At 40.7% G+C, this 14066-nt stretch overlaps 1 protein-coding gene across 6 annotated transcripts in view; it reads left to right on the top strand.

Moving 5' to 3' along the window:
- Positions 1-4814: 4814 nt before the first annotated feature.
- The window catches only part of TFB1M (transcription factor B1, mitochondrial), a 44674-nt gene continuing 35422 nt past the window's right edge, over positions 4815-14066 (top strand). Inside the window, exons 1-4 of one of the 6 annotated variants that reach the window (XM_061626352.1) lie at positions 4815-5070; positions 6023-6177; positions 9026-9177; positions 12318-12429. In XM_061626352.1, the coding sequence (XP_061482336.1) occupies positions 6045-6177; positions 9026-9177; positions 12318-12429 (397 nt within the window). In that variant the 5' untranslated portion in view covers positions 4815-5070; positions 6023-6044. The other 5 variants (XM_061626351.1, XM_061626354.1, XM_061626356.1 and 2 more) reach the window with 5 other exon arrangements.

Here is a 14066-nt window from a genome sequence, read left to right as displayed (position 1 = left end):
TGAACAGGCAAAGGGAAATCCTCAAAACCTGTCATCAGTTAAACAGTACTATAGAAAGAACATTCTTCCCTGAACTTTCACAAATGGCCTGCCAAAATCACTTTCTTTGCCAGCTGGGCCCCTCTGACAATCATTCCTAGAAATTGTTCAAAGAAGGTACGTGCATTTCTATCTACACTATATATGGCAGCTGGAATGCTAACTTGTGACATTTCAATTGTGTTCAATAACTTGTGCCCTAGAACAGCTGGTCATGGAATCAACCAGAAAGGAGGCAACCCTAAACTTAATTCTAAGTGGTGCCCAGGGCCTGTGTGAAATGCAAATATTGTTGAAATGATTGCATGTTGCTAGAATTCCACCAAAAGACCCAATTAGAACTGAGAACCTGAAACATTTGCTATAGTCAAATTAAATAAAGAATATGGAACAAATGAACTATGGTATGCTCACCAAATCTAGACCGAAATCTACAGCTTCAGAAGAACCTCTCAAAATCAGTTTGTATGGGTGCTTACAGACAGGAGCTTAATACTATAAATGGCTTGTTAATATGTCATAAATGGGTTGTTGGTAACTTTTTTTTTTAACTTACCAGATCTTTTATGGAAAGGATAAATGGGTTAAATGGAGGCAAATACAGGCAGGTATTTTGATGTCAACAATGTTGTGTGGACACTGCAAAAAACTTGCATGCGTGCAATAAACACCCATTGGAAGCACCCATGTCTCACATCAGGGGCTTGGTAAACCTTTGAAAACACTTGTGCTACTATGGTTTGGATTTTTTAAAAAAAAAATCCCTGTCTAATGCTTCCATGTACCCAAACTTGTTTCTCAAACAGAATCTCTCTATGCCACATGGCAAACCTCTCTTGAAATTCAGAAATGTTTCAAAAACCCTCTCCATATAACATGACTCATACAGCTCATGTTGCCATATGAGTAGGATTCCCATATATGCTTGTCAGTTTGCCATTAACAAGCCTGTTTTTCTTTTTTTAATTTGTCAAGAACTCCTGTCTTACTTCTGGCTGAAGAAGGACAGGGAAAACTTGCAACTGTGCATGATTGTGTGGAAAAGTTGGAAAACAAGTGAGATAATACTTTCTGATATCATAAAGTCTAGGAAATTCCCTCACATTTTTGCTAGGCGTGGGAAGATGTGGGATCTCACTGACCTGAGCCTCTCCAAGGCTCAACATGACAGAGAAGAGTTCCTGTCTGCTTTTCAGGTTAGGGCTGAAGAGGAGGGTAGGGGTTTACCCCCACAGTTGCAGTGGGACATGAAGACATAACTGTCTCTGAAGTTCCCTGTGAGCTTGTAGTCACGACCATGATCCTCCACCTTGACGGAGTTTTTGTTATTATGTGTGTTGGGGTTAAATTGAAATCCCCAGTGCTTGTAAAACTATAGTTCACTTGTCCTATCTAAACCAGCTTGGGCTTTATGGGAAATAGAACCAAAGTGGCCTTTATTTGACTTTTGATATAAAATGTCGGTTTATTTCCTGGTGACCTGACCCTTACCTACATTCCAGTGGCTTGCATAATAAAAGCCGGTTTAAGCTGGACACGTCCCTACTATGCATTTCTGTATCACATTTATGCTTATAACCTTGCTTATTGTTACTAATGTGCCTTGCATAGGAATGTCAAACGCTGTTCCAATGTCCCACAAACCTTGACTTGTAAAACTCCTTTGATATGTAAGCAAAGTAATATCATGTCTGTCTCCAGTTTAGGGGGCGCCCGGTTGCAGCTGGGCCTCCCCTCAATAGTTGCCTTTGTCTGCTCCTGTATAGTGCTTATCTCAAGGACATGCGAAATATGCAGACATAGAGTCTAAGAGATAGTCTTGATGTTTCCACTTTGTCCTTCCCCCTGTACCCCTTTACCTCCTTACATATGCCCCAAAGCTATGACAGTTAGCAATTGCTTCTTTTGTATTTTATGACGTGAACCCGATATTGTAAACTTCGGGGTAAGCCTATATAAACCCTTGAACACCAATAAACGAGGTTCCCATGCTGGCCTGCTTCGGCTTGTAAGTATTGGGTCCCCTTTGCAAAGGTTTTCGTCTCGTGTTACTTGATCTCTGATAGTGGGTTCATTTGCACTCAACTCCGCACTCTTCCCGGGTGTAATAAGCGAGTTGGGGTTGACAGGGCGACTTGCGTGTTGGGTTTGGACCTAACATGTGCCTTCAAGTCGATTATGGCGACCCTATGAATTTTATTTATTTATTGTATTTATTATTACATTCATATTCCACCCTTCCTCCCAAAGGGAGCCCAGGTTCAGTGGCAAGCCATCAATGACATTTCATTCATTCCATCTTCTACACACACTGTAGGACATCCTACATCCAAGACCTAACTAATCCATGGTAACTGCTCTTGTTTGGAGGATGGGGGGGTATCAATCTTCGCTTCAGTGAATATAGCTCTAGTGTGGTGTAGTGGTTAAGGTGTTGGACTACAACCTGGGAGACCAGAGTTCGAATCCCTACACAGCCATGAAACTCACTGGGTGACCTTGGGCCAGTCACTGCCTCTCAGCCTCAGAGGAAGGCAATGGTAAACCCCCTCTGAATACTGCTTGCCATGAAAACCCTATTCATAGGGTTGCCATAAGTTGGTATCAACTTGAAGTCAGCCCATTTCCACTGCCACATAGGGGGTGAGAAGGTGCTCTTCTGTCAGAGACACAGAACAGTATCAGGTGAAACTGTGTCCATCATGGATCTATACAAAGTAAAACATCAGCTGCTACATTTTCTTACTGACTTTAAAAATGGTTTCATTACATTTTTTATTATTTGTTGTTAGCTGCCTTAGCAGCTATATGCAGAAAGCCAGGGCGGCGTACCTTAAAATAACATATACAGTAGGGCCCCGCTTTACGGCACTTCGCTTTACAGCGATTCGCTAATACAGCTGTCTCAATTAGACGCAATAAGACTAAACCCCCACTCATACAGCGCTTGGTCCACTTTTACGGCGGTTTTCAGGCATTGCGCACCATTCTATTCAATGAGTTCCACTTTACAGCGGTTTTCGCTTTACAATGGGGGTCCGGAACATAACCCACCATATGAGTGGGGCCCTACTGTAAATAGCTGTATTCCAGTCTAAGGTTGCAGTCCGTTACACACTTACAGCACAATCCAAACCCTAAGTCCTACTGAATTCAAAATGTCTTACTCCCAGGTTAGTGATGTTAGGATTTTAGCTTAACCTGGGGACAACTGAATTCAGTGGGGCTGACTTCTGAGTAGATACATATTGGATTGCACTGCAGCTCACAGGGGAAGGGCCATAGCTCAGTGGACTGTCAGCATCTCCACACAGGGTTGGGAATGTACCCATCTGATGAGCAACTGACCTGAATGGACCAATGGCCTGATTCCATATAAGGTCTTTTCCTGTGTTTCATTTATTATGTGAAAAGAGGCAGATAATTAAGATATCTGTCTAAAAATTAGCTTTTCATTAATATTAATTAGATCCGCTCCTGTCACTTGAGGCTCAGGTAGCCTCGGTGGCACGGAATGCATTCTACCAGCTTCGGCTGGTAGCCCAACTACGACCCTATCTGAACAGGGAGAATCTCGCCTCAGTTATCCATGCTATGGTAACCTCTAGATTGGACTACTGTAATGCACTCTACGTGGGGCTACCTGTGAAGACGGTTCGGAAACTTCAGCTAGTGCAAAATGCTGCGGCCAGAATTCTCACTGGGACAAAGAAATTTGACCATATAACACCTGTCCTGGCGCAGCTGCACTGGCTACCGATATGTTTCCGGGCCAGATTCAAAGTGTTGGTTCTTACCTATAAAGCCCTAAATGGCATCGGACCGCAATACCTGGTGGAACGCCTCTCTCGCTATGTACCTACCCGTTCACTACACTCGACGTCGAAGGCCCTTCTCCGGGTCCCAACTCATAAAGAGGCCCGGAGATCAACAACTAGATCTAGGGCCTTCTCGGTGGTGGCCCCCGAACTATGGAATGCCCTCCCAGACGAGATACGCCTGGCGCCTTCTCTGTTATCTTTTCGGCGCCAGGTAAAAACCTACCTTTTCGCCCAGGCATTTTAAACATTTTAAATTTAATATTTTAAACCTAATATGGATCTTAATTTATAAACTCAATGGCAACTCTATTTCAGATTTTTATCATGTTTAATGTTTTTATAATTGTACTATATTTTTCACACTTGCTCATATTTTAATTGTGATTTTATTTGTTGTACACCGCCCTGAGAGCTTTCTGCTATAGGGCGGTCTAGAAATGTAATAAAATAAAATAAATAAATAAATTCTGCATTGTATTCTGCATACAAGCCACACACTTTCACAGACTAATACCAAGTACAATCTATCGTTCTTACTAAGTAGTAGAAGAAAGGCACTCTGCAGATGCCCCATGTTGTGTTACTCTGAATCGTCCTCTTTTACCTTATTCTCCATTCCACGGACCATCCTGATCCAGTCAAATCTCCACTAATGATGAAGGAAGGGACAAAAATGACACAGAAGGAACTCAGATTTTCCCGCCCTTCGCTCCTGTGGGCTAAGGATGCTGAGAGGTGGAAGGTAGGGGGCGAACAGCACAGGTAGGAAAGAATAAAGAGGTGAAGCAGCGGAGACACAGCGAAGCAATGAAAGAGGGTTAGATGATGAGCGCCGCTGACGTACCAGAACTTCCCCCATTCTAGCCAAATACAGCCAAAGGGACGCCCCCATTTAGGCTCAATAACACCAGCCAATGAGCGACGAGGTGCCTGCCCTTGGGCGGAGTTCTTCAAGGAGAGGAGAGAAAACAAGAAGACATAGAGCGTCTATCAAAGTCCATAGTGGGAGGATTAACGACAAGAACTTCCGCTTAGTGTTCATCCGGATCCGGGATTATGAGGGTACTTCTTTTGAGGGAGGGGGAAGGGGGAATTAACGGTGCCAAAAGCTCATTAGAAGCAAACAAGAACTTAGTCCTTGTGTTCCTCATCAATTTTCTTCATTCCTCCTTTCCCCTAATGTCAACTATCAGAAAAACGGGTTCTTAACGTAAGTGCGGCGTCTCTGCTTGCTTTCCGCGCGCCTCCCCCGTCTCCCCCCCCCGCTCTCCTGCTAGTACGCGTGCGCAGAAGCGCACTGAGCGCGAGTTGGCTGGGTTTGCGTGCTGTTTCGTTCCTGCTTTGCTCTCTCGCCTCCCTCCCTCTCTCTCTCCCTCCTTCTCCCCCTCCCTCTCCTTTTAATGAATTGATCCTGAGCCAAACTAAAAGAAGTCCGAGACGGGGTTTCCTCTTCCCTCATGTCAGAGCAGCTCGACCAGACATTACAGCCGCCCCATTTGTCTCGATATTGTGACAAACTGCACGTGCAAATTTTAACAAGCTACAGGGCTCAAGAGCAGGCCAGTCGGTTCCTGGTCTGTTCAGTTAGCAGCACTAATCTGTGCCCTCAGTTTATATGTAAGCAGGAAGGGAGCGAGTGTGGTGCTTTGGCATCTTAAATTGAGTAGATTATAGTCATGGAGGACTAGGGTTTCTATGGGCCTTGCAAGTTCTGTGAGAGAAGCTAGGACTGCCATATGAAGGTCTACGGACCTGGGTTTGAAAGTATTCTCAAAGTGCATCCCCAGATACGTTTTAACCAGGGTTGCAGTGCTTATAGGTAATGCACGGGGAGAGGGAAGGGGAGAATCCTGATCTTGTAGCTTTCTTCCTAAACGATAAATAAAAGTTTCCATCCACACTAGGTCACTATTTTCAGTCAGAAAGTCTGCAGAAACATGTTGCCTGTATGATCAAGTACTTTTGAATATTTTAAAAATGGGATCTAATACCTTTAAAAAATCTTTAAAAAATTAACTTAGATGTTGTCAGCCCAACTGAAAATACATTTCTGTATGTGTAATTGTGTGTATAGTTCCAAGGCTTATTTTAAAATTGATTTGATAGCTGAATATATAAATATGTTTTAATTTATTCTTTGTTTCCTGATGATTGGCTAGTAGGAAAAAATAAACCTTTTGATCAATGGCTGCATCAGGACCAGTGGCTGCTTTCCGTCTACCACCTCTTCCAACAATTGGAGAAATTATTAAATTGTTTAAACTCAGAGCTGAAAAGCAGCTGTCCCAGAACTTTCTTCTGGATCTGAGACTTACAGGTTAGCTGTCTGTGTTATCTGTCAATTTTTTATTCATGAATTACTTTATGGTTTTCTAATTTTTAGCTGTGTTTTAAATATATTTGTATGTTTTTAATTAAATGAATTACATTTAAAATCTTGAAATGTGGATTCATGTTGTAAGCATGTAACTGTGTTTAGTTAAAAATAAGTTGCATTGAGTTCAATGTGACGTACTCCCAGATAAGTGTGGGTAGGATTACAGTCTACATGTTGCATGATTTATGAAGATATACTGTATCCTAGGCCTTAATAATACTGCCTCTACAGAATGCTATGTTGCCATATCTTGTAGAGGTAATACTATTTGTATATCATGCAGAGCAGATGTTGCAGAATATCATGTTGAACCACACACCTCTATGGCATATGGTCAGGAATAGAAATTAACAGATTAAGCTAATGTAAATGAAGTCAGATCATTGATCTAGTTAGTTCTTTTTGTTCCTTTGTGTTAAATTGCCCTGCACTAAAAGAGCAGCTGTTGAACCTTAGATTTTGCAGTTCAGCAATGATAGTCAACTATAAGAGCATAGTAGTGTTCTTATATTTAAGGTGAATAGCAAAAACAAGCTTCTGTGATTATAAGTCTCAAAATTCCATAGTTTAAAAAAGGGCATATATTAGGGTAATAATTTGAACACTGGCATACATAATCTACCTAATGAGGTAAGTGCTAACAATTGACACTTTGGCACTTTGTTTTCTACTTACTAGGAAAACATCATGTATTTCTTTCCAATTTTGGTGAAAGCCGCTGATGTATCGAAGCTTTATTCAGGCTTGTTGCGGAGCAGGCACTTTTGTTGATTTTGTGAAGTTCTGATTGGTGGTTTAAAAGTTATTACATTTTTTCTGCTCTGTTAAAGTATGGAAAACATGTATTGGCTAAATAAAGTCATGCATGATTAAAAGCAAAAGTGAAGCTAAAATTTTGATGGGAGAGCAAAGTTTGCAGAGGGAGCTGCCTAGTGGATGCCAAGTGAACTGTTTATTCCTTTAGTTATGAAATATCACAGTGCAATGGATAGATGAGAACTTGTCAACCTTTTGGAGTCTATGGACATATCTGGAAACCTAAGAAGCTGTCATGGCAGGCCAAATGCCTCACAGCCATGAATGCAACCCCCTCACACCTCACCTTGCACTGAAACTTAATACACAGCCCACCCTGCTGACCACTCACCTTATTCCACACAGAATTCCACACTGAATCATCCAAGTTTTGCCTTGCACTTAAATCCCTGATACACACCAACCTCCCCTCACAAATGCACCACCCCAAACTGAAATATACATACTGTGTCCTACACTGAAATTGCTAGTAATAGTGGTTATTCTCTTCCTTATTTCATCTCACAGTGACCCAGTGAGGTAGCTCACTTGGAGAGGTAGAAACTGTGGCAGCATATTCCTGTGAACCAAATGCTATGTGTTTAACTTGTCTGCTAGACCATACTGCCTGCCAACTTTGCACTGTAGCACCACAGTCCTTTTGTCCAAAGTACAGAGTCAATGTGATGTAGTCTGACTATTGGACTGGTTAATCATATGACATGTATTACACTAGAATGCACTGCCACAGTCACTGTCTCTGGGAGGCAAAGGGTGTGATGTGTGATCCATTGTGTGTTTGGTATTGATTGCAATGTAATCAATTCTGTCTCCCTCTTGGCAGGTGTTTTGTGAGTAGATAGACCCACCTATGGTGACAATTTTGTGTTATTGTCTGTGACAGTTCCTCAAATTTCCAATTGTGCCCATGGGTCCAAAAGATTACTTTTTGCCAAGGTGTAGGGGTTTGGATAGAGAAATTGGAGAGCTGGGAACATTATTTGTGAATAGCCAGTAAATAGCCAAAATTTCATTGAGATTAACATGGTGATCTTTTAAAAATTAGTATAAAGTGACCTAGTCCTTTCAGGTCCATGGGATCTGCTTATCACATAAGTGACACATGTCTGGTGCCATTCTCATGTTGAGGAAGGGGTGTGAGTGAAGGGACAACTGATGCAAGTGTGAGATAATTTTTGAGGTCTAACTATATCAAGTCTGCCAAACAGAGAGACTGCTGATCAAGTGAGGGTAGGGAGCGGAAAGGATGAATTACAATACACTGTTCTTCAACCTTGGGTATCCAGATATTGTCAGACTACAACTCCCATTAACCTCAGTCAGTTTAGCCAATGGCCAAGGATGATGGGAGCTGTAGTACAACAACATCTGGGGACCCAAGGTTAAAGAACAATGGTACAGTACAATCTTGTGCAGGCTTCCTCAAAAACAAATCTTTCTGAACATAGAGGACCATGTCTATTCATTTGCACACATTTATGCAGTTAATGGCATACTTGTGCATTTTTCTTTTTTAAAAAATATCCCCCAACCAAAGTTGTAGTTAAAATGAGAAAATGTTGCAAACTGTAATAAGGTTTATTACTTTTACAGTTCACCCATATATATGTTTCCTCAGAAGTAAATCCCATTGACTTCAGTGGAACTTACACCTAGGTAAGCCTGTATAGGCTAGGGAGTGTATGCCCCAGCCAACATTGCTGCAAATGAAATAAATGATTTTAACTCAGTTAAAAATAAGTTGTGTTTACAGTTTTGTAGTTAAACCTATATGCTAAAGACTAAATAGATATACATTGTGATAGATATCTTAGTTTTTTCTATACAGTAAACTATCCAGTTTATTTAACTTGATGTGCAGTTGTTGATGTCCATTTTGAAATGAATTCATTGGATGCTGTAAAAACAATTTCTCTTAATGAGTTTTGTGCTCTGAAGAAAAATAAACATTGCTTTGTGTCATTTCTTGCAGATAAGATAGTGAGAAATGCTGGCAGTCTGAAAGATGCCCATGTGTGTGAGGTAGGTCCTGGGCCAGGAGGAATCACAAGATCCATTTTGAATGCTGGTGTTGCAGAACTCCTGTTAATTGAGAAAGATCCTCGCTTTTTTCCAGGGCTTCAGGTATCCAAATATTTCTAAATATTTTCTTATAATAGTAGTAATTTTGCAAGTTGTTGTGTTAAAAATTGGATATCCTGTTAAGCTTGTGCCATAACCAACACATTTCAGTTGTTCTGTCACAGTTCAGTCTTAATTCTGTTTACTCAGAAGGTATTGGGCAGTATTCTTGAGCTAGTGGAATGACTTCAACTAGCGCAAGGCGATTTCCCTTTCTCTCCTTCCCCTGCACTTTCCCAAGATTTGCTCCAGAGGTTTGGGGAAAGCTGCAGAACATATTTAGGAGGCACACGGAGATAATGTTCCATTGCACAAATAAAAATGGTTGTGCAGACCTCAGTTTAGTGCTACATTGAATACAGCCCATTCTGTTAAGTGGATTCACTTCACAGTTAATATTATTTGGATTCTACCATTATTCACAATTATTAAGTCCTTTATCTGTTTATTAGTGCTTTGATATTGTCTGCCTGGTTATCAGAAGAAATGACTCTGATGAAATTTTTACTTTAATTGGCTGCTTTGTTTACTAAGGAATTATTGCCCGATATTAATATTAAAATAATATGGGAATTCATTTACAATATGTTTTGTAAATATTTCAAGAATTTTCAAACTCGTTATTTATCTAACCATAGTTTTTATCTGATTAGACTGCGCTCTCCAGTGCCTACGTGTCAGTTTAGTATCAAATTGATCTCAGCGACTTCTGTTTGTACTGTTATAGGTTTCTTTGAAGCCTATAGTCTTTGGAGGAACACAGAAAGCTAGAAGATTTCTTGCTGCTCTCCAGATGTCTCTAAGGCTTAGCACAATATTGAGGGAGCATGCCATTCTCCTGAAGCTGGCATGGACACACTCTCTGATTTTGCACTGAGCTTGTTTCTTCCCTTTAAAATATGCACTCAGTAGTTATGAGCATGTTTGTGGATGCCGTTCTTAACACACAAATGCACACCTTGGATCCTTCAGCCTTTGGAGTCTTAGGCAAGGAGGTGAGGGCAGGCTGTGGGCAATCAACATAATAATAATATCTGGTTTTGCCCCACAAAAGACCCTTGAGTGGAACTTGTGAACAGCTGCTGGGCTAATGCCAGGACTAAGTCTCAGTGCTGCAGCTAGGTATTATTGCTTTAGGTGATAAAGGAGTCTCCCATCTGTTACATCTAATTTGAATCCCGCACAAATGCATTTCTGTGTGCACGTAACTTAAGGTAATATCCATTGACTTCGGGTAAACATACATTGGATTGTTCTGTTAGCAACACTTGCAGATATTTGGTCCATCTAGAAGGATCATAAACATGTAAGATCAGGCTTGGCAGTCATCTCTCCAAACATGAAAAATAAAAATGGTTTGAATAGTCATTTCAGTGAAAGCCTTGGATATATGTACCATTTTGCTATTGAGACTAAAAGAAATGATTCACCCTTCTGTGTGAGCAATGGGCTTTCATAACAGCAATTGACATGCTTTTGATAGGCTGTTCAGTGTTCTAGAGATGTTGTTGTTTGATAGTGTTGAATGAGAACAAACAGTGTTTAGCATTTATTACCAGATTTTGAAGAGATACATGTTAGCATGTGCAAGAAATGGAAAAGGGTTTTCAAAATTCAAGTTCTCCTGATTCAGAGTCTTAAGTTTTATAGACCTAACTATAGGTTATTTTTTTTAAAAAAACAAGTTTTTTGTATTGCCTCCTGATGGTTCTGCTTTTTCTAGAGAGACTTTGTGGGAAAACTCTGCTCTCTAATGGATTAAGTTAATTGTTTTACATTACTATGGACTATGCTCTTTTTTTCTTTTTCTTTTTGCTACATGTAATAATACTTAGTAATTTTCAAAACAATTCATGTACATTATATTGGTGTTCCCAACCACCTTCTAAGGCAGGCCAGTCTCATAGAAAAGTGCTGTAGAAAACTAGCTTCATTTTGAAAATAGGGTTATTCATTTTGTGCATTATTGTCTCCTGCACGTCAAGGGACAAATATCAAATAAGTTCCGATCTTCAGATTATAGTTTGGACACATGCACTTACTGCACACATACGAACCACAGACGCATATGCATTTCTCTCCCCACACACACTTGCACTCGTACTCACAGACTTAATATACACAGCTAAAGAAACATAGCTCCCTCTCTGGCCAAGTGCAGCTCTCATTCTCTCTCAGACGACGCATATAGACTACAAATTCATTCATTCATTCATACATACATTCTCTCTCTCTCTCTCTCTCTCTCTCTCACACACACACACACACACACACACACAGAGAGAGAGAGAGAGAGAGAGAGAGAGCGCTTCATACATCTCTTTTCAGACCATATGGACATACCTCCCCCTACACACACACACCTCCCTCTCTCTCTTACACACAAACCACACATGCCTCTCTCCCTCTTTCCCTGCCCTATGCATCTCTCTGTCACACAGAGCATATTTGAGCAACCCCAACTACATGCACACACATTCAGAAATGCCTCTCCACAGGTGAAGGAAATGTTTGCCACCAGCTTCACAAATGGTTGGAGAAATAATCTTAGTCACTCCTTTCTCACCTGCCCCAAATACTGAAAAAAGAGCCCTGCCACCAGCAACACTTGGCTGGCAGGCAACAAACATGCAAATGGGATGGCCAGTAGACGAGTGGCAAAGCCATCTCTGTCTCTTCTTGCCCCCATTCCTCAACATTGTTTCCAACCAATCAGAGTGCAAGGCCACCAGCCCTTCCAGCTGCAGGAACTGCTGTGCCATTTCAGGAGGGAGGGGGCAAATAGATGGAAAGCAGTGATGCTGAACAGAATTAAGGGAAAGGGAAGGATGTTGCCACCTGGTTTTCCCAATCATGGCTCTTGTGCCTTCGATAGCTGCATGCCAGGCAAAAATTCAAAATGTAAAGTTATTTTTCCCAGTGCATTTCCATGGCAGGAAAATATTTCCATGCCAAAGTTTTACCTGTCATTCAATTCTTGAAGACACAGAATCATAGCTAGAAAAAAATTGGCAACCCTAATTTTAATTTTTTTTGTATTTTGTATTTGATTTTCATTTGTAATCTTTTTATTTTCATATTTTTGTAATGCACTGTTTTAAGATAGGTTGTATCTTTTATCTTTTTTCTTTGAAAAATCCCAGATGCTCTCCGAAGCAGCTCCAGGAAAAGTTCGTATCGTTCATGGAGATATTTTAACATATAATAAGTTGGGCCAAGCTTTTCCAAAGCACCTTTTGAAGAACTGGGAAGATGGTCAGTATGCAAGAACTGCAGTGATTCAGAATACTGTTTAATATCAGTTTACTAAACAAGATTGCTAGCTGCACATTAACAGAATTGAACACAAGTAGCCGCAATATTTTGGGATATTTTTCTGACTTTGCTATTGTGCTAGGAGACTGGTATACTTGTCTTGGCATGAATAAATGCTTCCTCAAAGCAGTTGTGGATGTTTGATTTCAAGTTGTCAGGCAGCTATTCTTCTATGACTACTCTGCTAGTACTGTGTGGATGCATTTTCAAGGCATTTACCAGGTTCTGATACTTGGTTTCACTATTTTTTGAAAGCTTCTTTTCTAGCTGTTTAAGTTTTGCTGGAAAAATATGGAAGACGTGGATGATAAGATGTCCTTTTACCCCACTGGGGTGGGTGGTTAATTTGGGCTTCTCTACCTGTCGTTCTTAGAGTAGAGTCTTAAACTCAAGTCTCAAATTCCAGGTCTCTCTGATTGTATCTCAGATAACTCACTTTCTGCCTACCCATCAGTGCATTTTTAGCTGTTGGTGTTTCCATTTTTAGTGCATTTGCTCATATTTTAAAACCTAGTAATTTACTGAATATTTGTTTCTTGTTAACTTGGGAACACACCAAGGGAGAGGGAAGGAATAGTGCATTCTCTTTATGAAAAATGAAACTAAGCATCCCACTGCTTTCACTTTCTTAAGAGCACTTGTCCTGCCCTGACTTAGGGTAGGAACCTCTGCCAATAAGAATAAGAACATACTGCAGAAAAATACGGAGCTTTGTTGTGAATGACTTAAATTCATGAATTATGAAACAAATAAGGGTGATTTGGGTGGGGTTTTCACATGCCCATGTCAGATTGTGCCATGAACAAGGCATCTTGTATTAGATCAGGGGCTCCCTAAAATCCCAAGTTGCTCTGTAGACTCAGGTGTCCCCAAAATGTTGCATGTTGAAGTAACTGCTGCATTTTTAAAAAAATGCAAAATCAAGCTGATTAGGGAAGATCTGAGATTGACAAGGGAGAGGTGGGGATATCCTTTATTATGATGGATAGGTCTAGGATTTGATCACAATGAATTAGTTTTCCAGGTCACAATGATTTGAGTGAGGGATATTAAAGTAACTGTTACATTTAAAAAGTGTTTGTTTTTCATCTGGTTCTGTGCTGTTTTTGCACCACCATTCTTTTTCAATGGAGAGATTTCTCTCTCCCAGGGAGAAGATGCTGTATTGCAAAAAATGCCTTAAGCAGGGCAGAATTCCATCTCCTACCAATAACTCATGAAGTGCAGAGTCCTTTACTGGGAAGCCATACTCTTCCCTCCCCTCCCCCAAATTCCTGTTGCAGGAATTCCTGTTGCACCCAGCCCCACATGGTAAACTCTTGTCCTTTGGGGAGAACCACTGCAGTTATCATTCTGAAATTTGCCCTCTCAGAAGGAGTGACTATGCCTGTGAAAAATATCCACTTTTGGCAGAAAATAAGAGACTTCCCCCCCCCTAAAAAACTTGATTCAGCTGAATTTTACAAAAGCCCCTGGATACATCTGCCTACAGTGTGGCAGACTTAATCCATTCTGGAGGGGCTTCTATGCCTGAAAATGTCATCCACTTACTTAAAAAAGAGAAAAAAGGTTATAGC

This window comes from Rhineura floridana, chromosome 4, assembly GCF_030035675.1.
Source record: "Rhineura floridana isolate rRhiFlo1 chromosome 4, rRhiFlo1.hap2, whole genome shotgun sequence".
In the NCBI taxonomy this organism is placed as follows: Eukaryota; Metazoa; Chordata; class Lepidosauria; order Squamata; family Rhineuridae; genus Rhineura; species Rhineura floridana.
This window is presented reverse-complemented; position numbering and strand designations above follow the sequence as displayed.